Source organism: Kryptolebias marmoratus, linkage group LG8 (genome assembly GCF_001649575.2).
Source record: "Kryptolebias marmoratus isolate JLee-2015 linkage group LG8, ASM164957v2, whole genome shotgun sequence".
Classification (NCBI taxonomy): Eukaryota; Metazoa; Chordata; class Actinopteri; order Cyprinodontiformes; family Rivulidae; genus Kryptolebias; species Kryptolebias marmoratus.
This window is the reverse complement of record NC_051437.1, coordinates 9,511,077-9,538,487: the sequence shown is the minus strand read 5'-3', so window position 1 is coordinate 9,538,487 and position 27,411 is coordinate 9,511,077. Positions and strand designations below refer to the sequence as shown.

Here is a 27,411-nt window from a genome sequence, read left to right as displayed (position 1 = left end):
AGAACCAATTTTGCTGTCTTTTTGCTTCCTCGTTCACTTTTAATCCAAGCAGAATGGTTTATGTTTCTCACATTACCATTTATCAATAAAGACAATTGCAGAAAAAATATTAATTTATAATACATTTTTTATTTCCACTCAACAGTGCTCTTTACCTTTTCATCTTTACACCTAAAATACATGTTCATACATAAAACTAAAAAGGAATTTTAACCTATTTATGTAATAACCATCAGACAATATATATTATACCAAATTAAATCAAAGTCCCAAATCAGCAGGTCTCAGCCACACCTTGTTGTGAGTGAAAACTGACAGCAGTCGTGTGTACAGTTAAAGCATGCATGGTGTTACTTATTTAATTTTTTCGTGTGTAAGTTTAAGACATTTTAGTACAAGCTTGTGCCCTGAGTGATTTTGTTTTAAACACAGTACTTCCAGAAACACTCAGAGTTCCCTTCTCTCTTCCCGAACTGTTTTCGGATGCTCAGCATGTGACTGTACGGTTTTAGAGGACTCTGCTTCTCCAGTATGACCTAAATGAAAAGATAGAGCAGTTATATGCTGCGTGGTATATTATATACAGTATAATTTGCAGGTATGCAGCATTTGGTTTCCGTTTAACTTGTGTGCAGGGAGAGCCCTTTTAGAAAACTGACCTCTCTTTTGATCCCCCTTGGCAGCAGACTTCCAACACCTGGGAGGATATACAGACATGAGATATGACACTGTTTTAAATAAATTATGGTAGCAAAATTCACAAATTTTTAATTATTATAGAGCAGTGTCACTGGTGCTGCTAGCAACAGAAACTGCTACGCTGGTTTGCAAGTTTTGTGTGCGTGATTCTTACTGTCTCTGTTCGATAGAAAAGTGGAATATCTGAGACCAGCTCCATCCTGTGGAGGGAAGGTTTGCTCTGAGAGAGACAGATCGTCCAGTGATCCGATTCTTCGGTCCTCCGCAGATACTGGGGACAACAAAATAATCACATGCAGTTGGTTAAATAGACAAAAAAAAAACCACAGGACTTTTTCGTAACCCTAACTTAGACTTATAATCCCTTTGAAAATATATCTATTCCATTCATAAAATATTAAAAAGAGGAAATAAGAAATTTTGACAATAAAGCTTGCATGTGAACTTTGGTAAACTAATAAATCTCCATTGGCTACTGCAGCCATCAGATAATTAAAGTCCAAAAATATAACTTTGCCAATATTCATCATTACAAGTTCAGTTGTATGACTAAACATGCCACTAATGCAGCTTAACCGATTAATCACATTAATCACATAAACCCATAAAAAAGGTATTATTCTTTACTTACCAGGTCCTGGATAGGCCATCTCAGCAGATTCTGTGATGGGGTGGGCAAACAGTGGGCCAGAGGCCACAAGCACAAACACCCAGCAGAGGAAATGGTTGCACTTCATCTCTGTTGGATACTGTTGCATTAAGCGGTTCTGATTTGCACGGAGGTCCACAGGTGAAGACTGCTGCATGCTCCACCAGCCCCAACAGTTTTTTATACTTCCAGTTCCTCATGCCTGGCACACACACACACACTTCTGATCACCACAACACACATCAGAAATATGCAGTCACGTCCTTTCTCACTTGTATAAATCAACAGGTGAATTACAGACTTCATAAACTGACCCATGTTTCAAGGGCATGCTTGGTTTTTACCACCTTTCTGGCTCAATTAACCATTTTTACAAGCTTTGTAAATGGCATTAAAGCAGGAGCATGAACTGTGGCGTCACTTACCTCCTCGGGGAGCAGGTGGTGGAGGAACTGCGCAGATAGATCACTTTGATCTTTATGCGACAAGTTCATTAAATTCTTGGGCCACTTGACTTCTCTCGACCTAAAACACAGCGTACAAAACAGAGAAGGTTCCTCATAAATATGAGTAACTACTTAATTAGAGGCTCACAGCAAAATATTCATGACCTTGTTGTCTATGAGCTGTCTGACATTTTAAATCTATTTAAGACAGCGGAAGATTTTCACTGGGTCACAAATTCAAACTGATTGATGCACAATATTTAGAATCCTGGTCGGTGTATGATTTTTGATTTGTGCTTTTATTTTGTCTTAGTCACGCAGTGAAGCAAAACTTTATGAGTGCAGGATCATTGGTGAGGGTAAGAAGACGAGCTGACAGCTATTTACCAAGTTAGATTTTGTGTTTGTGTATACAGTTTTAGCATTTATTCGAGGCAGTGACGTCAGTATTCAGCCTCTCATAAGAAAATAAGGGCAGACAAATAGAGATGACATTTGATTTTATGGTTGGGAAGCTACAGCCTCCATTAGGTCTTGAAGCCATTAAGGTTCTATTATGTGTTAGTCAAGTGCTCACTGTCAACTTTTAATTATTTCAACATCCAAATTGAAAGTTGTCTCTCATCCTTGAGGTTAATGCTGCTTATAGAGTCATCTTTACAAAGATTTTCCTAATATCACCAATGTCTCTGTTATGAAAGATACTAATTTAGAGATGTAAGAGATGCTAAGCAAATATAAATACAATATTTGTTCCTACTTCTTAAACAAAAAGGAACTAGTTGTGGCTCTGATTGTAGACGACAGAGAGTCCTGACTGATGGAGCCAAATCAGACTGGACTAGAGTTGTGAGTGGAATTCCTCAGAGCTCAGTGTTTTTTTGTGATCTATATAAATGACTTACCAGCATGCGTTTCTAATAACGTAAAATTATTTGCAGAGGGTACTAAGATTTATGGCGTGGCAAATAGACTTCAACATCTCAAATTGCAAAATACTCCAACTCAACTCTGTTTCAGTGTTAGAACCATAAACGATTGGAATAGTCTTCCTGAGGGTGTAATTAGTGCCAGAATCCTGAATAAGTTCAAAAGAGCTCTTTACAACCATTGGATAAATGAGTAATACATTTTTTTTTCACACATAGAATTGTAGATGTAACAACTACCTAGGCATCAGATCTACAGGCTTTGGCCTCTTTCCAAAACCAACTGAACTGATCTTGTTTGTTTTCGTTTATAATTAAACCCACAATGTAACATTCAAGTTTTGTATCCACTTTTAACACTCACATGTGGACTATAAATTAAGCTGGATGTCACAGCACAGGGCAGCAATCTAAAAAATAATTGTAAAAAAAGAATCACACCCAAGCTAAAAAAAACCCCACAGGACCAATGATTGAGCCTTGTGGGACTCCATGAAACATCAGGTGACATATCAGGGCGTTAATAGTCATTCTGACAGGTCTTTTTTGTAACATTTAAAAAACATGGTCAATACTAATTAGTGAGGAATGATAAAAAGTCTCCAACAATAGTAACATAGTGAGGCCAATAAACTCTGCATTCCGACAAATATCATTAGTAAAATGCATTAAATGAACCTAAATGGTATTAGCTTACAGTATTGCATAGCTCATTTTTTTCCTGTTTAAATCATTAATTCTTCAAAAAAAAGGGGTAGACATTGGTTTAAATTTATTACAAAATGTTGAATAAAAGATAGATTTCTTTAGGTAGGTGAGTGCATGTGTGACATGTTCTCATACAGATAAAACAGCAAAACCAAATAAGATCTTTTAGGGTTTGTAATAGTCTTGTCAACATCTAAACTGTATTTATTGTTTGTGGTATCTCACTTTAAGGGTAAAAGGATGTGTGAAAATGTGATCTTAAAGTAAACTTGCTTCTGATCTTCTTTTTATTTGAACTACTGTTAGTTAGCTTGTGTAAAAAAACACCTACCTAAAAATGTCTACAAATTATAACATTAAATTGATTTTTCTTCAACAAACTTGGGTTTTTCATTTTTTTAGGGGCCTTGCATTAGTTGTTTTTAAGACAATAATTGTAATGTTATTGTGACCCTAATTTGGTCAAAACTGAGCATAAGTGGGCATCAGTTGCTGGTTATGTACTGTACTCTGTGTTGTTTACATTTATTATGTTAAGTCTTTCTATTTTTTCCTGTTTCCTCCCTGTTTTAAAACATTTGTCAAGTTAATCGGAGACTCTAAATTGACCTGAGGAGTGATTGTGTGTATGCATGCTTGTTTGTCTCATATATTTCTGTGGTGTGTGAAGCACCAGCCCTCCTGTGACCCCAATCAGGACAACACAGATACAGAAACTAGATGAATGGATATTTAAACTATTCACCTTATAATCATCAACTCTTAAATACCTAGTCATAACGTATACTCAGATAAAACTACACAAACCTGGCAACTATTAAAATATTCAAGCAAGTCTGAAATTACTGACCGACTTGTTGGAAACATCCGCCTAAACGATTTGTGACTCACTACCACCAGAGGGCAGCATTATCAATGGAATACCACTCAGCTTTAAAAAAATAATTCTCCAGTGCTGATTAGAGATAGAAAAATCTAATATTTCAAGAAAAGCTGGTGATTCTCGTTTAGCTTTACAGTCTTCACTTAGAGCCGCCTCTGAACATAGACCTTAAAGGCCAGCGAATCTTTACTATAACCAGCAAGAAAACATGAAAAACTCCAGTATATTAAATAATATCAGCTGAAAAAACATGTCTACTTAATTTCTATTTTAACCAACTTTTTTTAAAAATTATTATTATTTAGTGAGTTTTTACACCATGAAACAATACTCCAAAACCTCTCGTCCAGTTTACTCACATCGTTGAAGTACGTCAACATTAATTGGAGCATTTGGCTGATTAATTGCTGGCTTCACTGACTGTTGGAAATGCGTATGTTATTCAGTAAACTCCTTTGAACTGTGGGATGTCTGTCGGATAATCTTATCCGAATGGCATTCACAAGCGTAAAGTGAAAGAATGAAAAGCATGAACGTCCTTCGTGTTGTGTTTTGCGCTGCTAACCCAGAAAGTGACGAACCTTTGCCCTGACTTTACAATTTGCCCGCGATTTTCTGATTCACAACCCTCGCTGCGCTGGTCTTTGTAGTCCTCTCTACGGTGCATGTGCTCTGCTTTCAGGGCTTCCGATAAAACAGATAGAAAAGCGTTTAATTGCTACGAGCGAACATCTAGGCCAGTGTTTAAAGTTCGATACAGGAGTGTCGGATTCTGAAGGCGGACGTGAAGGCAGCAGCCCGTTGGCCGCCCCCTCTGCTGCCGTCGAACAGGAACTGCGAAGAAGAAGCAGCTCCTAACTTTGTCCTCCCTGGCTCCCCCGCCTCAACACAAGCCGACAGGTCTTTGTTTCTGTTATGTGCAAGCACCGCCGCTTTCACGCAGGACTTAACACCAATAGTACGGACGCCGAAAGCGGTCGCTTCGGGGAAGGATACAACGGGAAGGGAGAAGGAGGAAGAGAGGGAAAAGGAGGGAAGGAAGGTAGGAAGGTAGGACAGAAGTTGACACTTTGTCGTCATGTTGTCGGTACTTGTTGAATAAGCTGTGTGTGTGTTTAGCATTAACACGGGTAGCGTGCTGTAGCAGGGTGAGTTTAACTTATTGGATAAATGATAAGGTTATTATAATTATATTGGTTAAAGTGTTGCTCTCCGTCGTGGCTGCTTCCACCTCTCAGGGTTGTAAACACGACATAGGTCGCTTTGCGCACGTCGCCACCTAAATAAATTAAAACACGTCAGCGTTTGCAAGACGTTTCATTGAGGTTTCTTGCTTCTCGTTTGAGTTGACCGGATATGAACTTTTCTGGTGCTAGGGTCTTCTGTAGCACCATGAAGGAGTGAGCACAGGAGCGGAGATGGCAGAGCTGGAGATAGACCGCACCAACCTTCCACCTGTGAAAGAAGGTAAACACACACACTCACTCACACACACACACACACACACACACTCAAAAGTTCGTGCTTCTCTCATTATTAGGACTTTGTGTTGACATCTATTCATTTTTTATAGCCTAACCCTAACTTTTACCCTAAACCTAACCATTACATGTCTAATCCTAACCTAAACTTCATTCACAAATTACCCATAAACCTAACCCCAAACCTCAAAATGCCTCATTAAGACCAAACTTCAGTCCCCATAAAGACTACCGGTCCTGACAGTAGGTGATTATATCAGAAAAGATCCTAAAAAGGTAACGAAGAACCGGGTACGCACCTAAAGCTCCCGCCACTGCAGATCCACAAGTGTATGGAAAGTGTGTGTAATGATTAATGATGCGTAGTGGAGAGAGGCTGTTTTCATTCAGCCCCATGACAGACAGGTCAGAGATCAGGGTCAGCTACTAAACTGCCGACATGAAGCTTTGGGAATTGTTTTTATTGACACTGAAGCACAAAGGAGTCTCTTGTCTGCCGTGGGACAGCGACAGCTCTGTCGTCAATAAAGGCTGGTGTACTGAGTGGAAAAGATGGCTATTTTTGATGTCCAAGTCCTGAGGAAAAAATATGCATCGCTCTTTCCTTCAGCTTTAAAACACACATGAGGTTGTTTCATAATCTTTACCTATATCCACAAAGTGAAGAAGTGCAGTTCAGATACAAAGCTACAGGAAAATGCAGCTCTGACTTGGTTTCGCCTGCTTGCTTGTGAATCGGAAAACTATATTCAGAGGTTTGGAATTTCTAAGCTGTGGCCTGGGTGTAGATGGCTGCCTCTGTCTTTGGCATGCCCACTCTAATGAATGGGATAGAAATAGGTCTGCATGTCCTTTTATCAGGGGAGATAATTCAGCACTCCACTCTTGTTTTTCGCGTACAAAGGGCACACTGTGCAGCTCTGCATTTTCGTGCTTTATCGAGCAGAGGCCGGTGCACAAACAAAGCCAGTAATAGCATCTATAAACTTGTCAAAGAGACAAAAGCCGTATGTAAATCAAATGTATCGTCTGTATAATTGTTTCTGCTCAGCGCCCACTTTAACCAGGCCGATTTGCCGAACTGTACAGTTGGCGCCAGAGTTGTCCGGTTAACGAGTCATTGTGAGTGCTTATGTTTCAGATTTTTTCCAGTCCGTCTTCACTTCCACTTTTTTCTTTTCCACTGAAAGTGTCTTGGCCAAGTCAGCCCTCTTTGTTTTCGCTGCCCCCCCTCCTTTATCTGTTCCTGTTTTGTCCCTCTTTTGACTCCTCCTGATATAGCCCGATGTGCTGAGGGAATGCAGCACCCGGAGGAATTCCCCCACCTCCCGCTCGTTCCTAATTTCACTCTCACCAGCTGACCCCTAAACCCCGTTACCCTTCACCTTTCTTCGTTATCCACAGCAGAAAGGTCTAGTTTGTGAGCTGCTTGGAACGGTAAGCTGGGTTTTGAGCAGATGTAGCACAAATTGTCAATTTGGGATAATGTTTTAGGTAAAACGAGAAAGAAGGGAGAAGGAGAACAGTTCAGGGAGGAGGAGAAGCAGAGAGAGCGTGTGGGCGGCTAGTGGGAGAATTTGGCTGAAAATAGAACCCTTGTCATTTTCTCCGTTCGGCGTTTTCTTCGTTGGCAGGCGCTCGCCGCTGCTGCTATCCAAGGAGCTGCGAAAAGAAAGAGAAACGTCTCTGTTTGTGTTTGATCGGTCGCTCCCTCGAGCTGGATGCCTCATATAAACTGCATAATTTTGTCCCCCATTGATTCACTGTCGGTTTTCTTAAGGTTGTGAAGGCTGTTTAAAACCTACAAGTTATAGTTTCCATTTCTGACTGCACAGAAAGTCTGCGTAGACCAGGAGAAAACACAGTGCTGTAAGATTGGCTTGGTTTGTATTTTGTTTCTTTGTATTTTCATACTTTAACGTTCAAACGCTGCAGTCAGTTTCTGTTGTCTGCCGGCTGTTTCGTATGCTATCCTCTTAGGAAAACAAACCCAGGCGTGTTCAGAGCCCTTATTAAGAAGCTTAGAGTAGTCGCCCCTGGATTGGAGCTGAACATATGGTTTTTACTGATGGCCCTAAACGCCTCACTCCCTTTCTCTCCAAACCTGTTTGACAGTCTTTAAAACACAGAAGAGAAATGTGACCATACTTTAGAGGAGTTTGGAAAAACAAGTTACCCCGCTGTTCAGACACACCCACACCCTACACACACACACACACATGCAGACTCACACCAAACAAGTGTGTCATCTTCTCCAGCTTTCCCTCCATCTGTCTCTCTTCTTTCTGCGCTGGACATAAGCTTATACTGTTCTGAATCACTTTGTCCCTTCGGCTAAAACTGAGACTTCAACTTGACCCCCCTCCCAGGTTGCACATCCATTTAACAGATAGTCTGTTAAGCTCCACAACAGGTGTAAGAGGTAATGAGTGTGTGTGTGTTGGTGTAGTCGAAACCTGAGTGACGATTACAAGGTAATTTATGGTGTAAACCGATCTTTTGGGGGGCTTATCGCTGTCTGGCTGATTTCTATAAACTTTTTCAGCTGGCACTCTGAAAAAATGCAGCCCCAAATATATATATATATATATATATATATATATATATATATATATATATATATATATAATTTTAGTTGCAGTACTTTTTAGAGGACTTGGAAAACATCATTTGGTCCCATTTTATTACAACGGTTCTTTTCTTTCCCTATTCAGAGAATGATTCAGCGTAGTTATGTCTTCATTTTGGTTGGTTGTAATCTTTTATGAGCAATACTTTTTTTATATTCTGTAGTTGCTGTAAAATGATTCTTCACATGATTTGTGTTTGCTGTAGTTCAATTGTAGAACACTATCCATTTAAAAGATGAAAAGCTGTAATTACTCTCATGAATAACGCCAAAATAACTGAAGCACAAACAATACACTTCAGAAAAAAGTTACAAAAACTCCACTGGAAATTTTACCTTTTCCAAAATCCAACAATACACAAGAAAACACTGTTTTGAAAAGCATGACGAAACCAGAGCAGGAAATGGAAAAACACAACAACACAATGGAAACTTTCAGAAAGCCAAACAAAGCAGAAAACCTAATAGCTTCTCATCAAACCCAATTGCTCAAAATTTTGTAAAAGAAAAACTGTACTTTTTTTCTGTAATATTATGTTTTGTGTTTTGTTAGTGTGTTTTATTTTATATGTTTCTATTAAATAATTTATTTTATATCAAAGAGGTGATTAGATTGTCTGAACTCTAGCTGCAGTTTTGGCTCATTGCTGTCATTGTTATCAATGAATTTCGGGTTTAGAAACATTTCAGCCGCTTCTTTAGGCGCGCACAAGAATGTAAACGTTGTCAAGCAGTTTTCAAAGCTGGAGTGAGCCAAATGCTTATGTTTTGTTTCAAGCTGACAGATGGTGTGTTGCTAACACGCTGCAGACAACAAGCTCAATAGATCACGCTCACATTCAATATGTTCCCTTTTCTTAATATAAATTTTGTTTAGATTTATTAGTGTGCCGTCTTTTTTTTTAGATAGATTAAAAAGCACCATTAAACCCTACGTTTACCAGAAGGAGTGCTTCTGGTGCATATTTTTACCTTTTGCTGTCAACACAGCTCACAAACAGAATATCTGAGTATCCTGAGCATTGTGTGTTTATAATTGTAGTCATCTCCCTTGCAGGTGGAGCTCCTACTGGTTTGATGGACTCAGTAGAGTGATTAGCAGAAAAACTGGTATTTTTGTGTGGATCTGTCCCTGAATCAGCAAAAAAAAAAAAAAAAGTAAAAATCTTTCCTTGAACTTTCTCATCGATCCCTACATTTGTAACTCAAAGCCTCAATTCTAGATTTAAAAAAAAGCCACTCCAACTTCCCTCAAGATAATTAGGTAGTTAGCTGAGCTGTTTTTCCTGTTCACTGTAAACTGTGTGTCTTTAGCAACACATTGGTTCTGTGTGTTTATTTTCTTGTAAATTGCTCCTAAGTTTGTTTGACAGACGTGTAAACACACATGGGCTGGAGCACCGATTCTTGCAGCTTATGAATGACTGCTGTGAGCATCTGGCATGTTTTAAATCGGAGCAACTGTCCGCAGATGCTGAAGCTGTTTAAGGTTAATGATCAGATCAAAGAGTAATGCAAAACCGCATGTGCTGCCACCTTACACCTGAAGTTTTAAACTGCGCTTCGGTCCAAAAGTGGAGTTATTTGTTAGGAATCTTAGGAGCTATCTGTTTGTTTCTCCTCATCTTAGTTTTCCTGTGTTTGAAACAAACCAGTAGACTAAAAGATGGATTTCTTTCCTGTCAATAACTATTTTTTTTAATTGCCATACAGTGAGTTGTAACACTTTGGGACCGTAGGATAGAAAAGCCTTGGTTTGTTATTGCAAACCGGACTGGGTTAGTCACAGATGGTGACAGATTTCACAGCACGGTGCATTTGTACCAGCAGCTCAGTTCTGAGCACAAATGCTTCATAAAGTTTGCATATTCATTTGGTACTCATAATGTTTACATAAGTAAACAAAGATTCCACAGCTACATTTTAAAATCCCTTCAGTAAAGATCTGTTGCTGTTTTATGTTGTGAAACTGTTGTACACACACACACACACATCGACTTTTAAAGCCTGTGACTTCATCACATTTAGATATGAATTTACTGCTCTGTTTTTCACTTCAGTAAGTTTAGAAAGACTATTAAATTAGACATAATTAAACATTGGTGCCCTGTTTAAATGAGGATTTTAAAGCGCCTCAGATGAACTCGACAGTGAATTTATAGTTTCTGTCTTCTTTGTCTGTGTTGTGAACAAACATCCCAACACACGGCGCTCATGTTCCGTCAGAGTGTTAAAATAAAAGGTCTTCAGCTCATTCAGAGGCTCAGTGGGCTATATAAGACTTCTGTCCGTTTCCTTCTGTATTACTTATTGTGGTGTTCTGAAACTCCTCACTTAATTAAACACTTGTTTTCACCTTCCTGTCATTGTTGAACAGGTTTATAACTGCGTAGTAATGAAATGCTGCTGTTGTCTGTGTTGCAGTCTGTCAGAGTTTTGCCGTGCTGGAGGATGGAGTGTTGGCACACAGCCTGCAGGAGCAGGAGAGTGAGTATAAAGATAAGATCTGGTGTTTGACAGCTGTGTACAATCAATAGGGTATATGACATCTGGTAAAACCAACAAAACTGAAGACCCGAGATTTTTATTTCATTTATCTGAACGTCTTCCTAAAAATTGTCCAGTCACTATTTTTAAAAACTTATTTATTTAAAAGAACATAATGAAACAGTCAGATGTATTTGCACCACATGACTTATGAATTTTAGTTATCTCTTCAGTCCATGAAAGTCATTGTTTTGATCATTCTTTGTGTGGTAAACTGAGTCATATTATTTCTTCCTCTTCAAAGATTCCTAGGAAATCTAATAAAAAGCTGGCGTGCCACATTACGATCATGTAAACTTGGTCTTTTGTTGCTGCACATTCAATACTAGCTTAGCCTCTGCTTTTTCTCTGCCTTTGCCCTCAGTTGAGCAGTACTATACCACCAACATTATGAAGAACCAGCTGGTGCAGAATGACATCCGTGTGGCCAAAAGGCTGCAGGACGAGGAGGAGGAGCAGGTGCAGCAAAGCATCCTCCTCAGACAGACCTCCAGACAAATGTAGGTGACCCTGCATCTAACACAGCTCGTATGTTTCATCTTACCTTTTTGTGTTTTCATTTGCACTGCTGTAAGATGGTTGTTGTTTTAAAAAGTCACAAGTTTAGGAAGTTTCTTTCACTGTTGTGCAGAGAAGAGCAGGACTTTGAGTACGCTCGCGTGATTCAAGAAGAGCTTGAACGATCTGCTGAGGAGGCTCTCAGGAGGGAGCAGGATGACGAGGTGAGCGGTAACTCCCTTTTTGTCTACATCAGTGGTGCCCAACCCTGGTCCTCAAGGGCCTCTATCCTGCAGGTTTTAGTTGTTTCCCTGCTCTTCAGGAGGTCTTTAAGTTCTCCAGAAGCCTGTTAATCACTCATTCATTCAAATCAGGTATTTCAAAGCAGAGAAACAACATGCAGGATAGTGTTCCTCCAGGACCAGGATTGTTCACTACTGGCCTACATTGTATTTTTTTGGCATAAATGCACAAATTCAGTTTATACATTTGATCTACCCTTACAGTTTAAACTTGTCAAACATCAACTTTTATAATTATACAAAGGGTCAGATGAAACAGTAGTTATTGTATATATTAGCACTCCTAATAGCATAACCTCACCTTTTTCCATTAAAAAAAAACTTGTGTAAAACATTCTTATGGCTTACCCAAAGGATGTGAAGTATTTGACAACTATATGGAGTGAAGGCTTAATTTTGGTCTCTTTTGAAAGTTGACACTTGACATTTTTTCCCAACAAGTCAGAATCACTAAGACTGAATAACAGATGTGCAAAGAATTTGATTTGTGTGTGTGTGTGTGTGTGTGTACATAGATGCCTGCAGATGACTACAGTTTTGAGTTATTAGCTGGGAAGCATTATCAGATGCTTTAAATTTTGTAACAGTAGTGCCAAAAAATGTCTCTCTTGCACCATTTCTCCTAAAAATATGCTCATATCCTCTGGAAAAAACATCTCTGTATGTTCTACAGGAATGCCCCTCTTTGTCTGATGGTTCCCTGCAGACATGTTATTGAAATGAAAGTGAATGATTTAACAACATAAAAGTTTAGTTCTCTGTAGTGCCATTTTTATTTCAACTTTAGAAACTTTAAAAATTAAAGGCCTAGCATTCCTTGAAGGAATGCATAATGCCCACCAGAAGAGTTTTAGATTAAGATCGTCTTTTATTGAGAAGTGAAGTTTTAGCCATTTTGAAATTAACTTTGTGTGATATTAGTTGTCATACTTGTAGTATGTGTCATAAATGACTCCCAGCTACTACCACATCAAATTTTAGCTCTGTTTCTGTGAACTTGGATGAGTTTTAGCCATTTTTGTGTTTGCAAATATTGATTAGATGTGACAGACATCTTTATTTGGGTTGACTCCAAAAGTTCATCAGATGTAAATGTACATCCAATAATTACTTTTTGCAAGTTTTAATACGTTTCATCAAGTTGTTCATGAGATATTTTGCTAACAAACATACAAAGACAGGCAAAAACAGAATTTACCTCCTTTGCCTTTTGGCAGCAGGTGATAAATGTTTTGACAACACATAAGAAGCACAGAGGACTCTCTGCAGTCATTTTGTTTTGCTGAGCTTTTGTTGCTGGAAATTTAAGAGAGCACATGCAGACAGCATCTCTTTGTGTTCAGAATTTATTTGGCTGTTTGATGTGTCCTTTCATTTACAGCTCGCTCTAAACGGATGAAGTGTGCCCACAGCTGAAGAACTGTAAAAGAGTTTAGACTAAAAACACGACAGGGAGGCTCTCACAGTCTCAAGTGACTACCCAGTCAAATGTTAAGGACTGTAATTTTAAATCACTATAACAAGAATCATTACATTCAGTCCAAATTTAAAAGGGAATTCATGAAAAAAGTTAGGCTCAGCTGCTGACTGTATGAAAATGATTTAACAGTATTTCTTTAAGTCCAAATGTTTACTAAAATAAATTGTAATGCTCTTTATTAATCAACGACACTGTTTTATAGAGAGCTTATTGATAAACAGATTACCAAAAGATTTAGAGGAAAGTTGCAAAAATCTTTTGTTTTTGCTGATTGTTCCCACTGTGGTGACAGTATTGTAAAAGCAATCACAGCACAAGATTTTTGGATTTTCAACTGTAAATTGTATGTTCACTCAAATGTGCACAACTTCAAAGCTTCGTAAATAACGACGTCTGTCAGTGCTATCACAAACTAAATATTCTTCAGTCATTTTCACTATCACTTACTTGAATCTTGGCCAGCATGCATCACTCTGAATGTTAAAAACAATCTGCATGGAGAGGTCAAATTGAGTTAACACAGCAGACAAATAGAACCTGTACTGACTGTACTGTGTAATTAATTGCTCTGAAATGAAGCACATTGTGCATTTAAATGAACAAAAATGTGTTTTGAAATTTGAACTTTCTGTGATTAAATCTCTGTAGAGAATATTTTTGGGAGATTCTACCTTTCCTAATGAATCACTGGCGGATGTATACAAGGCTTTTAGACTCGGAGGTGTTTTTTATTACTCATTTTAATCATGTTTAATTAAGTCTGTAAACTCACTCTAGAACCTAATTTTGTTCCTGATAAAGGGATGACAGAGCCTTGACACGTAATGGTAATGTGAACCTTCAAATTTTGCATTTGAAGATTTATTATTTAAAAATAAATAATAATAAAAGACACATCTTAAGTGAACCCAAATGAAAAATGTCTGTCAGCACTCAAACTGAGAACCTCACCAGGCACTTAAGATGACTGGAGAATGACAGAAAGTATTATACGCTTGGCGATGACACTCCTCCTCATAAATAACTAAGTCAGTAATCACTGACAGTTGCAAAATAGTGGGCCTATGATGAATCCACTTTACCCCAGGAGAGTTGCATGGGCCATGTCAGCTGTTAACCAGACACACAAACTGTTTGTTGCTCTTCTGGATGATGACTCAAGCAGTTTTTCGGGTAATTGATCCCAGACTGACTCAAACTATCAGTATCCTAAACAGGAGCCTCTCATACTGCATGTTATTTTTTTTTTTTGCAGGATGTGCACACTTAACCCATTAGATGTTAACAAATGGTGCACAAGGGACCAGAAAAAATATGCCAAACTGGCAACAGCGCGTGTACTCCCTCATTATATGGCTGCTCTTTCTCTCGAAAAGAATGTTACTAAAATGACACAAGATTGAAAATTTATTAGAGAACAGTCAGTTTTATTTTAAGGCAGTCGTCGGATTAATATTCAATTAGTATAACAATGGTACTAGTAATATTAAGATAATGAGGCAAAACAAGTAAAACTTAAACCACTTCTTTTTAGGGCTCCTCTATATTAGAAAAGCTTGCAATGTGTGATATTAAGTGATTACCAACAGGCGTGAGCCCCTTTAAAAATGATTATTTTGATTGTTTATTTGTCTGGAGCATTCAGGTGTTTGTTAACACAATGCCAGGGCGGAAAGTCTTTAGCAATCAGCCTGAAGTCGTTTGTTTGACAGCTGAAAGTTGGTTCAAAATGGGTCATTTGACAAGACAGTGATCCGAAGCTCAGCAGCAAATCTATAACTAATCACAGTCCAAACCCCAGCTCAATAAAATGCTGTAGCAGACCTATAAGAGATGTTTAAACATACATGTCCCTAAGTCTCTGTGAAGGTAAGCGATGCAAAAAAGAACAAATGAGTGAGTCAAACACCAACATCATACAAAAGATAATTTCTTCAACTTATTAAAGCTAAAGGTGATTCTAGAGGCTGTTAAATGAGAAGGTTGTTTTTGGCTCTTTATACCTTGGCCTTCTGCTAAGTTGAAGATGGGATTTAAGATGCTTTAATGTTTGAGGTTGCATATTAAAGCAACTCAGCTTTTTTCCAAATTAAATTAAAAATTCAGTATTTAGAATATTTATGTATTTCTTTATGTTTGGCAGCTCTTTTGTTGTCTAGTTGTTCATTTGAGGCTAAATTTAGTGTTCTGACATGTGAATGTTTTTACCGGTAAAGCACTGTCTCTCTCCAAAATGTTAAGAAAAAAGGAGCCTGAACGTAATGGGGCAACCAGATGGCAAGCATCAAAAAAAGTATAAAGAAAAGCAGCCAGCCCTGCCCTCAAACTCCCCAGCTGGTCCGCAAGTCTTTGCCTCAAGGCCACTCCAGCATAATATTTTTCCTTACGCTGCAGTTTCCTTTTTAGTCATGGCTCCCGATAAAAGCTTATTGTTTAGAGGCTGTGAGCTCCACTCATCTCTACTCAAGGGTTGGGGTTTAAGCTTGTGTTTATACTCCATGTTAAATGTCTAAAAAGACATAACCTTTTTTTTTTTTTACAAGCTGATATAATTAGCTGAAGTATTAATGACAATTGACATCACTTGTGGGAGTCAATGAACTTTGACCTATTTGACCTATAATGCAAGATTAAATCACAGCACCTTGTGGATTTTCTTTCATGCAGTCAGTTTTTTGAGGAGTATTGAGTCCCTCGGTTCCATTCCTTCCTTCTCTTCTGCCTGGTTAACATGTTTCAAGATCCTACGTACAGTAATTACACCCTAAAAATTTAAGAACTTTATTACCATAGGATAGGATTCACAATGGCAAATACAACAAATCAAGCTCATACTGGCATTTAGCAAACTTTAATTAAAACACTTGATTGGCGCATTTCCTCTTAAATGCTTAAATTCTCCTTGCCAGTTTACCTCAGATTGAGTCGTGTATTCAACAAGTTTGTTGAAACATTACACCACAGATACTTCAGTATTTGCATCTTTATGGCTACCTTGTGTGGTTTTTACCAGCATATTTGGCTCTAAATATGCTGGTCCTTACTGTTGTCTCATTTTCTCTGATGTTGGTGTTAAAGTCTGTTGGTTATGTGGGCCAATTGTTCACTTTTTATTTTCACAATGGGTCGTTTCGGCCCCAACTCAGGTAGTTTGGAATTTCCTAATTCAAGCTCCAAAATGCTGGATATAAACATCAGACGAAGTGGTGCTGGAGCGTTTTTAGCTCATAAAACTGCTAATGAGAAGTTTTGGGTAAGAACAGCGCAAACAAACGAGAGCGAATAAGTTGTAAGTTTCCACTTCTCTGTTGCTGCAAAGGCTGATTTGAAGTTGAAGTGGAGAAGAGATAAAGAAGGAAAGATGGTTTATTGTAAAAGGGAAGTTAGCTGTGCTTTCTCTGTACAAAAGTCAAATGTATACTGACTGAGTTTAACAAAGGCAGCTGCAAACAAAGAGACATTTTGTTGTTTTATTAGGTTGTGACCTAGAATATATGCTGTTAAGTACAGAACAAGTGACATTTTTCATGTCTTGTTTATGGATTTATTTATGTTGATTTTAAGATTAAATGAGCTGTTAGTGCTTCTTTAATGCCTATACCTTTCTTAATAAGTAGCTGATCTGAATTGTTGAATAAATATTTGCCTCCCAGCAGATAGTCTTTAATTAAGGAGCAGAAGGTGTCCGGCTGTGCACTTTTAAATGCCAGATCCCTGTAGCCCTAAACCCCTAACCTGTCATGGCAAACTGCTAATTGTGTGCTGATGCTGGCAAAGTGGATCGTACTTGCATCCTGATTGCAGCCAAAAGGAGCTGTGCTTGCTTTTTGTTTTGATTTATATTGCAAATAAAGTCCACAGAGAGATATTTCATACAGTCCACTGGTAGAAATTGCTGATTTATGGAGGCCCTAATTAGTTCTCACCTTGGTAAGAAGGCAGCACAGACATGTGATGCTTCTTCCACTTCAGAGAGCGAAGACACTTCTGCTCTGGTAACCTTTGGTGACACGGTGTTCTGGTTTTTTCCAAGTGGAACAGTCCAGTCAAGCTGCTTTTGTTCAGAAAGAAACTATTAGATGTTTTTCATTTCGTCACATATCTGACATGAGTCACTGACGGCTCTCTGGCTGATGTAATTCAACTTGGTGTTATTTTTGTTGTTACTTTGTCAATCAGATCAAATCCAGCAAGGCTGAGAATAAGGAAAAATAAAATATTAATCCAAAGATGAGATTTTGTCTCCTATAGGTTCATTGTGATTAACAGGAAAGTCAGTTTGTTACAGTCGAGCTGTGCTGCCACCTGTTGGCTAAAATGTTAGATTTATTGTTGTCTTGTTCACTAACCGTTGTTGTCATTAAGAGAGTCTTGATTTCAGGTCTAAGATTTAGGAGAACAGCAAGCATACCAGAGTTTTGTCCCCCATCACCTCCCTTCTTTCCTCCCCGTTTGTGCAGTCAGGTTGACTCTAAGCTTCTGGAGCACAGACACAGAAGCTGCTGTACATGCTGCCGACCTCACCTGCAACCCTTTAGACAAGCGTCTGTCAGTCTGTCTTCTTCTAGCATGACCTTCAGAGATTGTGGGACCATTCCTTTTTTTAATAAAAAAGTCATTTTGTTTAACATTTTTATAGTTAATAATGTAGTTTTTTTTCCCCCCCAGGTAAATATTTGTTTGCATTTGTAAAGCAAACACCTACACAAATCTAACCATGCACGTTATTGTGCAGTAAGAACTGAGGGGTTTCAGGCCTTAATGAACTGCAGACTGAAGCCAACAGGAGAACAGTCGACTGAAACAAAAGAAATTATGAAACACCTCAGAAAAGGTCGTTCAACATGGAGCATGGCAAAACATGTTTGTTGTCTCTACGAAGCAAAAACAAACAAAATGAGACTGTCGTAAAACACAGACATGGGGGTTGACAAAGGGAAAAGTTCAATTTCCAAAGAAGCTGAAAGTAGTGTGAGTTTACGATAGGAAATACACAACACAGGAAATGAAATGGACAGTGTGTGTGTTTCTGGGTTACATATGTGACCTTTGACCAACCATACGATGCAAAAATTCCTCTAGAAAACTCGTCCCTTTCTCTCCAGTCTTTGCTTAGCTTTGTATTATATTGAGTCTTTCTTGTGGTTATATGGACAACCTTTATAATCTATACGGTCATGTTTCCACAGGAAATGGCCAAACAACTGCAGGAAGAGGAGGAGCAGAGGAGCAGCAGAAGGAGCAGAGAGCAGGAGTCTTCTAGTGAAGGTACGGTTTTATTTTTTTTTCATATATGCTTAGATATTGTGTACTTGGATAACAAAGTTTCACCAAAATTTTAATATAATAATATATTTTCTTTCTTTATACGTTATATAAAACAGGTTTCTCACAACCACTAAGTTTAGTGTTTCTTTAGACGTTACATGAGCATGAACAAAGTATGTCATTCATAGGTGTATTTAATGCCACTTTTTTTTTACTCCTTTCATATTGTCTCTTTTGCATGACAGCATGTTTTATGGATCGTTGCATGTATGTATTGTAAAATGCAAAAACATTAAATGTAAAAAACAACAACCAATAACTAATGAGATACGCATTTTCTTTTTTATTAGAGATGGACAGATATTTTTAATATTCAAGTAACCCTAAAATATACAAGCACACCTGATTCAGTGGTTAAATGACCTCCTCATGATCTGCAGAATCCTGTTAATCACACACTGATTCAAATCAGGTGTGTTGGAGCAGAGGAACAAGTAGGATAGTGGCTCTCTAGGACCAAGGTTGCCATATGAATAATGTTTTCACCGACCTCTGGTAGTAATGTGCAGCTTATTTTGCCACAAGGTGGCGATAATGCATCAATTTGCTTGCTTTTTAGATACATCTGCCAACACAAACATTTTAGTTATTTCTTTATTTTGGAAAAAAAAGGGGAAACTACAGTTATGAATGAGCTACACCTTTAATGTCAGAAAACACCCCCACACTTCCACACTGATCTATTTAATTATTGAAAAATGATTTAACACAAGCCTTTCTGAATAGGAAAATCAGCAAAGCCGTAAATGTCTGCCCATGTGTGGACATGCTCATGTTTTAAACAAATAGGCAATAACGTTGTTAAGAGGAATGTGGCAAATTGTTCATTTATGTTGTAAATTTCTGTGCTCAGAATCAGGTTATAATGGTGGTATTAGAAGCAGTTTGTTGTGACACTTTTTGAGCTGTATTAATTGGCACCATATGAGCAAAGTGTGAAAAGTGAGTCACTTGAGTTTTGTGTGGGAGTCGGTTAAATAATTGCCAGTGACTTTTTTTATCAATAGTATTTTATTTTGAAACTCGCGTCCCTATTTTTTATTATGTTGTTTGCCTTGTTATTAACTGCACTTGTCAACTAACAAACTCACCTTCCTTCACTGCTTTTGTGTTTGCATGTTTGGTATATTAAAGGCAGCACCAGTGACCCCGCACTGCCACCCCCTCACCAGCACGCTTTCAACAACCCTCGCCAAGGGGAGGCGCAGTACTCACCTACTGCCACTAGGCGGCAATGTTCTACCTCTCATAATGGTTCAGAGTTGAGAAACCCAACTTCATGGTCAAATCAAGGATGTGCAGATTCCAATAGGCAAATGAGGGCTGAAATAAGAGAGCCTGTAAATGAAGATTCAGAGGACTCAGACACAGTTTTTAACAAACAGCTCTCCTTTTGGTGCCAGAGGTTGTATGAAAGACCTACCAGGACTCATCAACAGCAAGCACCTTCACAACAGCAGGATGAGAGAAATCGCAGGCGTTTTTCCTCTCGCAGGAGCTTCACAGATGAGTTCAACAGCCGGCAGGAGGAGGAGACAGAGGACTTGGACGAGGACTGTTACGAAAATGATGATTTACAAAACAGAACAGCTATCAGGCAGGGTCGGGAAAGCAACCACAGAGATGAGGGTTTGCTCAGGAGCAGGGATCAGGATTCAGACTGTAGGTCAACTGAGGTTAGAGAGAGGCAACGTTATCGCAGTGAATCAGTTAGGGCATGTGACAGAAATAGACACAGAAACAGAGACCTGTCACGGACCTGGAGTTGTAAGGACAGCACTGACAAACATGTCCGTTTTCAGGAGGATGACAGACGTTGCAGGCCGCAGAGCGAAAGCAGCAAGGTATGGGAGATGCTCGGCCACATACTCGAAGAGAGGGGTGTGCCTGTGAAGCTTGGTGGCAGTGGGGCGCCGCTGCAGATCAGGCCTCAAAGCAGAGACAGCCAGGTGCTTCAGGGTAGTGAGGTCTCCTACCGCGACTCCCAACCACATCAGAGAGCCTTCCAGAGAGCTGGCACCACCAGGCACAGTTTCCATGGAGACATCAGGGAGAGGAGGAGGCTGTCACATGGAGAGAACAGTGGGAGAGATCACAGAGAGGACCAAGACAGGCCCCGTGATAATGGAGAGGTTTATGAGATTACTAGAAGAGACTCTAACGTTGTTAACAGAGAAAGACAAGGCAGCAAGAGGTGGAAAGAGCACAAATACCAAAACGGTGATGAGATTGGAGACAGAAACCCAAATCGTAACAGAGTCCGGAGGACGACGAGTGAACGCCGGCATTGGCACAGGATCACAGAAGAAAGGTTAAGCTCTGAGGAGGAGCAGGAGGCGGAGAGGAAAGTAGAGCGTCCTAGACGAAGAGCCCTGCAGCGTAGCCAAAGCTTCAGCAGCAGAAGGGCTTCGACCAGGCATAGGTTGAGCCGCGAGGCAGCAGGTAACACCCAGACCTGCAGCCAGCTTTAATCTGCAGAGAGGAAAGCTTCCAATGATGTGTTCCTTTCCTCTCTTTATACACGCCTGATCTCCTCACCTTCCCTCGGTTTTTCCTCATTGTCGAATCTGGAAGTGGGCTTTAGCTGTGGCTTTCGGTTCTGTCTGCTATAGGACATTTTTGGTTTTATTTCTACAATCGATGTAGTGCTTCATTGTGTACATCCCGTCTCACCTTTTTTAAATCTTTTAGCTGGGGTGTTGTAATTTAAAAACCTTTTCTAATGGATCTCTTTTAGGATCTTGCGAAATGCCTTTTATATTCTGCATCCTTTCATTTCCTTGTGTGATTCTAAATGTCATAGGGAGGTGGTGGATTACTGGCTCTTTCAACACATCTGTATGATTCATCTCTGACCTTTAACTTTATTTTTCTGTTTTCTTTTGTTTGTTGTTGTTGCAGATCATATGATTGTGATTTTGTCATATTAGTTGCTTAAGTTCTTTTAGAAATTTCACTGTCAAACTTCATGCTTCAGGAGCTTCAGTGGAACCAGAGCCAAGACAAGCAAGCCTGCACCTGGGGGAGCTGCAGCAGGTCTTACAAGATGAGGAACTGGCTCGCAGGCTTCAAGAGGAGGAGGAAAAGCTGGTAAGACGGGTGAGTAATCAGGGGATAATGGAAGAGCAGATATGTGTTTCATTTTTATTTTCTCTTCCTTATTCACGGGCTTCTTCTTACAGGTATCCCAATCATCTCCACGTGGTTCTTATCCACAAGGGGACTTCAGAGTGGCTCAAGTGGCACAAGATGAGGTGCAACAGTGAACTGACATGGTGTCAGCACCCATGTGTTTATATTTACCATCAATCAGGAAAAATTACACCATGTTTGTTTGCTTTTTCTTTTCAATTCTAGGAAATTGCACGCTTTATGCAGAAGCAGGAAATTAAATCAAAACGTAGATCTCGTGAGCTCGAAGGGCCAGCGTCTTGGCAAGAGCACAGAGCGATGATGAGTCATCATGACAGGCGAGCTGCCAGAGACAGACAGGTACAAATGTTGTCCACAAATCAAAGAACAAATCCTCAAGTTTGTTCATCTTTTTCTTGACTTTTTAGTCAATCCATTTACATTCTTATTCTGGCATTTTGTTTGTTTTGCTGTTGTCTGTATCTGATGTTTTGTAGGTTCAGTTTTAATTAAAAAAAAATTAAAAATTCTCCCCTTTTCTCAGATTCAACGGGAGCGACTCGACTCAGAAGGCCTTCCTTCACCTACTGAGGACTGCTTCCCAGAGAACCAGCCACCCAGCCCCATCACCGCCATACCGTAAGGAAGAAAAAAAGATGGATGCCTGCAGTGTTACCATATGTCTCATACGTGCTGGCTATAAACTGTTACCGTTGCAGGAAAGCCCAACAGATGAGAAATGTTGCCGAAGAATTGGACCCAACCTTCCAGGCCCGGAGGCCGGACACAGAAAGCTTCCGAACAGGACCGACAGGTGCCGTAAACAGGATAGATGATTCTCAAAATGAAACTGTCCAAACAATAGCTGCTCGTTCGCTCATTGTTTCCTTCCATTAAAGGTCCAGGAAGTGGGCCACATCCCAAAGCCCAGTCTGGCTTACGTGACTTTGTCGAGGAAGCCACAATCGTCCCTCCAACGAAGCGGCAAACAGACAAATCAGGAAAGACTAAACCCAAAGAGAAGAAAGAGGGCTGCAAGCAACAATAGTGTTCAACACACTGCTGTGTTTGTTGGCATTTATATATATTTTTATAAGTTCAGCCAGAGTTCTCATTGTTTGTTGCTTTACTGTTGAAAACTGAAAGAAACACCCCAGCTAGCACTTTAGAGCAGTGAGTCAAGGACACATTTTAAATGACTTGATGAAGAATTATGACAAGATTTTGGACTCGTAAGATTTCAAGAGGGAAATCTTTGGTTTGTTGAAGTGTTTTTATATATATATATTTAGCAGTCATTTTAAACATACCATTTGTGTTTTTTGTTTTCAGCACAGACCTAAAACATGCATGTTAGGGTAAACGGTGACTAAAATACGTTTATGTATAAGCGTGTGTCTCCATGGTTGGGTGTCTGTGATGGACTGGTGACCTGATTAGAGTGTACCCCTCGCTCACCTGTTCCTCTCCACCCCGAAGAGAAAAAGCAGGTTTAGAAAATGAATGAATGCCACAAACTGGTTTATTTGAATTGGGTTTATAATCACCTGTTACGGTTCAGACCAAGCCAACGTTTGACTTTACCGAGAGGGCAATAAGAGAATTAACAGGGCTCTGATACCACAGAAACTGGAGTCAAACTGTTTTCTGACAACCTGCTTCTTTTGGGTCTTTGTTTTCAAGCATTTTGTCCCTTTTTCAGTTGTTTACAGTTATACGGATGCAGTCAAATGACACTATTAAACCCAAATGTAATTTCTTAAAAAATAATGTAAATTTACTAGCATGGATTTTTTTTTATAAAGCTCTATGTGATATTAGTACATAGGTACAGTATATCAGATATGATTGACTTTTTGTAATAGTAGAAGAAAAGCTCTCTGCTCACAGTTCATCTACTAGCTGATGCTACAAGTTTGAGGTCACTACTACTAATACTACTAATACTGCTACTACGACTTTAACATTTGTTGAAATATGACATTAGAGACAAACCTGGAAATGTCAGCCCAGACCCAGTTATACCAGAGAGGAATATTATTTGTACCAAACACTAATTAACAACGACCTGTAGTAATCAAGATTTACTTTGTACGTTCGTGTATTTTTTTTTTTTTTTTTTTCATTAATCTGTTTTTATTTTCTGTTATTACTCTCATGTGTTTTGGTTTAAAAAAAACAACCAAAAAGAGACAATATTCCAGTGCTTGTTTGGACCACAGTGTGACGACATTCTCCACAAGAGTACAGCAAATTAAAAAAAATACTATTTATTAAGTTCCCCACAAATGGAATGTATGCATACAGTACAGTGTCAATAAAAACTCTGTGGTCACATTTTATGTTAAAACTTCTCAAACCATGAGGAAAAAGAAATATTAAAAGTGTAAGTGTAACCTTTAACTCAAGTAGACAAAAGAAGACGTTCAACAGACCATATGCCCGTTCAGAAGAAGACACCTGTGAACTTTGAGGCTAGACATCACTCGACTTACTTATGACTCAGATATTGTAAAATGATAAATCACAATAGGTGTGGGCTCACATTTCGCCCATTAACCTACTCACATTTCATAAATGTTCCGTTCTGCAAAGAAGAATGCTCGCTATGGTTCAGAGAAAAAAGAAGAAAAAAAATGCAGCTTTTAAAAAACAGAAGAACATTTCCTGTTGGCCTTATCTCGCTGCCCACCTTACTGTGCTTACTGAAATTCTCAGAAACGCACGTCTGTCGGGGGTTTTCCGCCTGACCCTGGAGCCTCGTTATGTTATGATAACTTGTGTTTTGAGTTTCTGCTAGGTGTGGATCCAAGTGAGGATCGATGTGATGCAGTGTGTGTGCGCGCTGTGTATGAACTTTGATATGTGAGTCACTGAGAAGGAATCTGAAAGGCACATGAGGATGAGGGATTAATTATTGAACATGTAAACTCAGGATTCCTGTAGTTTTTGAGTTATTGCTTAACAGGCGTGTATAGGCTTGCTTACCTGTGCCTGTGAAGCTCAGCCATATGTTTGTCTCCCGGTAAACCTGTCGGTGTCCCAACTAAGTGCTGTCCTGTCTGCAAGCTTCCTGCTACTGTTACTTTAATGTGTAAACTACTTGCAGGAAAGAAAATTAGAGGGGAAAACCCTCGTGCTGGACTTTTTCAATACCAATTTGGCAATACCTGGAAAGTCCATATAGTTTCTGTTAGTATATTTGAAGCTGCCTCCAGTGTTTGACTTTACAGCCAGCTGGCATAACTAAAACTCTCACGATTATTTACAGTCAATAAAATCCGTTCAAAGTTCTACATAAAATGCGAGTTATTTTTAAAAAGTCTTGAAATCGTTCTAGTTGTCCCACATAATTACGCAATACAGATTTGGACAAAACATTAATGCATTCAGCAGAAAATAGTAGGTAACTAGGTTAGACTTTTGAAGCCAGTGTGAGAGCTGACGTCTAGATGAGGGCGTATGTGGGCTCAGAATTAGAGGTGACTCAATTCTGTCGACAGCTGAACGCCTACATGCACTGTACTTTTTACACACTGAGCACCAGTCGGCAGCTTTACTGCTAAGAAATGCAAATATCAGAGGAATAAAATGCGTTCACACCACTTAGTTTCACAGACACTGTTGGCTCTAAAATGTCCACTAGGCCTAATTTAGAAGTTGCGTTGTACAGGTTTTCTTTTTTTGGTTTCTTTAACTGAAATGTCTGATGCAGTGTTTTAACGCCTCCTTACACGTACTTATTTTTGTGTTTTAGTCGCGGGGGGGAGCACAGCTTCAGTGTCTGCTACCATATAAGATGAAAAAAAGTCTTTGTCGAGTTCACTTCAGGTTTTTTTTTTTTCCCTCGCTCTGAATTCCCCTTCCTCGTGTGTTTGTGTTTACATAGTCATCAAAGGATCACTGTCTGTGTGACTGTAATTATTGAGCAAAATGTAAACTGTAACCAGCCCTGCTGAGATTACAAAGAGGGTGCTTTATCACAAGGATCAAAAGTATCAGGTTGAATCCGTCCTTTGTGCTTTGGTTGGTCGAAGCAAAGAAAATTGGCACAAGGATGGGATCCTTCAAACGTATGGCTCAGTATCACAAAGTGGAGTCTGTTTAGTCAGGGTCAACCTGTTTTCTTCAACAAAATTCCAGTTGCTGTCAGTCATTTTCCTCCCATCATGCACTGAGCTCCTCTGAGGGCTCCTTGATGAGAGATTCGGTGCTGCTGCTGCTGCCCTGTTCCTGCTGGGCCTCGTGAAAACTGCACTCGATGGCTATTAATGTCCTGGGTTCATCTAAGAAAGAAAAAACCAAAACATTATCATTTTTGTTTTCAGAAATTAGTTGGCCAAATATGGCAGTTCTGCAGTCCTGACAGTTTTTCATAATTACCTGTAGGGGTCCTAACGATGGGTGTTTTTGGAGGCTTCTTTTCCGACTTCTTTCTTTTCTGGGTGATTTTCACAGCTGTTGTGATGATGATGACGATGGCAACAATGACAAACGCCATCAAAACGGCGATGACCACTTCGTATAGCACCGTAGGCCTCCCCTTGTCTGTATTGTGTGTTCCTACACGACAAGAAAATCTAAGATTGAATGATTTTAAATGAAAACAAGTATGACATATGGGGGAGTGTACTCTGGCCTTACCAGGGGGGTTCGGTTTGTTCACAGAGCTGATGGTCACACACTGAATGTCAGAAGATGCGTTTCCTTTTGCCACAATCTCTTGATGCGGATAGCGACAACTTTGGGAAACATTAAGAAAAATGTGTGTGTGTGTGGGGGGGTTACCTTTCTTGGTTTCTTTTAAATCTACAGCAAAGTATGCTTATAGGTGTCAGAAAGCTCACCTGGTACTCCATGGTTTGCACTTTTCAAAGCTCCCATTGTTGAAGCTTCCATCTGGACATGGTCTGCAAGAACCTAAAAAAAAAGGATCTTTTAGCTGACTTGGACTGGACAGTTCATAAGTTAAAATCCAATTACTGTTCAAAGTTTTACTTACCATCAGCTGCACGCTCATAGCCTTTGGCACATTTCTCTACACAGAAGGAACAGCGTTCGTTTCCACAGACGAGTCCGTCTTTGCAGCCACACTGCGTGTCACTTCTGATGGTGCAGTCTTTCACATGGACTTGAGCACCTAGAAGATTATGGGGTCTCGTGTAAGTGGAGGTAAGTTCAAGCTGTGATGATTTACGGGCTGATTATGTCACTCAGTCAATCTGATAACGTACCGATACACTGTGTGCACCTTGTACATCTGTATTCCCTGGGGTTCAGTGTAAAAGTACCAGATTCACAAGGTTTGCAGAGAGCTTTAGGATCAGGACCACACGGCCTAACCAGCCGGTTCCCTACAATAAAAAAATAGGAATATTAAATCAAATGCTAATAACTCCACAGGGATTTCACACACTGGCTGTAGATCCATTCCTTCTGAAACAAAGTCACACTGCATTGAGTTGGTAATTCATGCAAATCCACATTTCTAAATATAAATATTTGGCCAAATTCAGCCATTTGGAGTTCTGAATGGATTAATCAACCCCATCATCCATGTCTTTGTTGTGGGATTAGGTGAGAAACCATTGAAACTCTCTGGTGTCATGCGGCCACCACAGAAGAACTCCTCCATAGTCTGGAATACAACCTTTTTGAACATTTACGAGAACAAAAGAGAATATCCCCCCCCCCCCCCCC

General features: G+C 39.5%; 3 protein-coding genes across 10 annotated transcripts in view; 1 reads left to right on the top strand and 2 right to left on the bottom strand.

Moving 5' to 3' along the window:
- Window positions 1–109: 109 nt before the first annotated feature.
- uts2a (urotensin 2, alpha) lies at window positions 110–5,023 on the bottom strand. 3 transcript variants are annotated; one of them, XM_037976849.1, is made up of 6 exons: window positions 4,896–5,023; window positions 1,774–1,873; window positions 1,331–1,550; window positions 854–970; window positions 660–697; window positions 110–536 (listed from the first exon to the last, which is right to left on the bottom strand). In XM_037976849.1, the coding sequence occupies exons 3-6, from the start codon at window positions 1,503–1,505 to the stop codon at window positions 423–425; spliced, it is 444 nt and encodes a 147-aa protein (XP_037832777.1). In that variant the 5' UTR covers window positions 1,506–1,550; window positions 1,774–1,873; window positions 4,896–5,023; the 3' UTR covers window positions 110–422. The 3 variants fall into 3 exon arrangements, with proteins under 3 accessions (XP_037832777.1, XP_017264968.1, XP_037832776.1); XM_017409479.3 differs by having other exon boundaries at window positions 4,674–4,976; XM_037976848.1 differs by having other exon boundaries at window positions 1,774–4,976.
- Window positions 5,024–5,142: 119 nt separating this feature from the next.
- ccdc187 (coiled-coil domain containing 187) lies at window positions 5,143–25,097 on the top strand. 5 transcript variants are annotated; one of them, XM_017409686.3, is made up of 13 exons: window positions 5,143–5,364; window positions 5,691–5,781; window positions 10,849–10,911; window positions 11,336–11,471; window positions 11,603–11,693; window positions 18,441–18,519; window positions 19,714–21,021; window positions 21,557–21,669; window positions 21,762–21,833; window positions 21,937–22,071; window positions 22,256–22,350; window positions 22,431–22,525; window positions 22,611–24,048. In XM_017409686.3, the coding sequence occupies exons 2-13, from the start codon at window positions 5,733–5,735 to the stop codon at window positions 22,757–22,759; spliced, it is 2,385 nt and encodes a 794-aa protein (XP_017265175.1). In that variant the 5' UTR covers window positions 5,143–5,364; window positions 5,691–5,732; the 3' UTR covers window positions 22,760–24,048. The 5 variants fall into 5 exon arrangements, with proteins under 5 accessions (XP_017265175.1, XP_017265174.1, XP_017265173.1 ...); XM_017409685.3 differs by having other exon boundaries at window positions 5,144–5,356; window positions 21,557–21,678; XM_017409684.3 differs by having other exon boundaries at window positions 5,144–5,364; window positions 21,557–21,678.
- tnfrsf9a (tumor necrosis factor receptor superfamily, member 9a) overlaps window positions 24,664–27,411 on the bottom strand; it is a 3,356-nt gene continuing 608 nt past the window's right edge. For both annotated transcript variants that reach the window (XM_037976847.1, XM_017409689.3), the window contains 6 exons: window positions 26,946–27,065; window positions 26,714–26,851; window positions 26,559–26,631; window positions 26,356–26,453; window positions 26,095–26,274; window positions 24,664–25,997 (listed from right to left, as the gene is read on the bottom strand). In XM_037976847.1, the coding sequence (XP_037832775.1) occupies window positions 25,879–25,997; window positions 26,095–26,274; window positions 26,356–26,453; window positions 26,559–26,631; window positions 26,714–26,851; window positions 26,946–27,065 (728 nt within the window). In that variant the 3' untranslated portion in view covers window positions 24,664–25,878. The remainder of the gene's footprint in view (window positions 25,998–26,094; window positions 26,275–26,355; window positions 26,454–26,558; window positions 26,632–26,713; window positions 26,852–26,945; window positions 27,066–27,411) is intronic.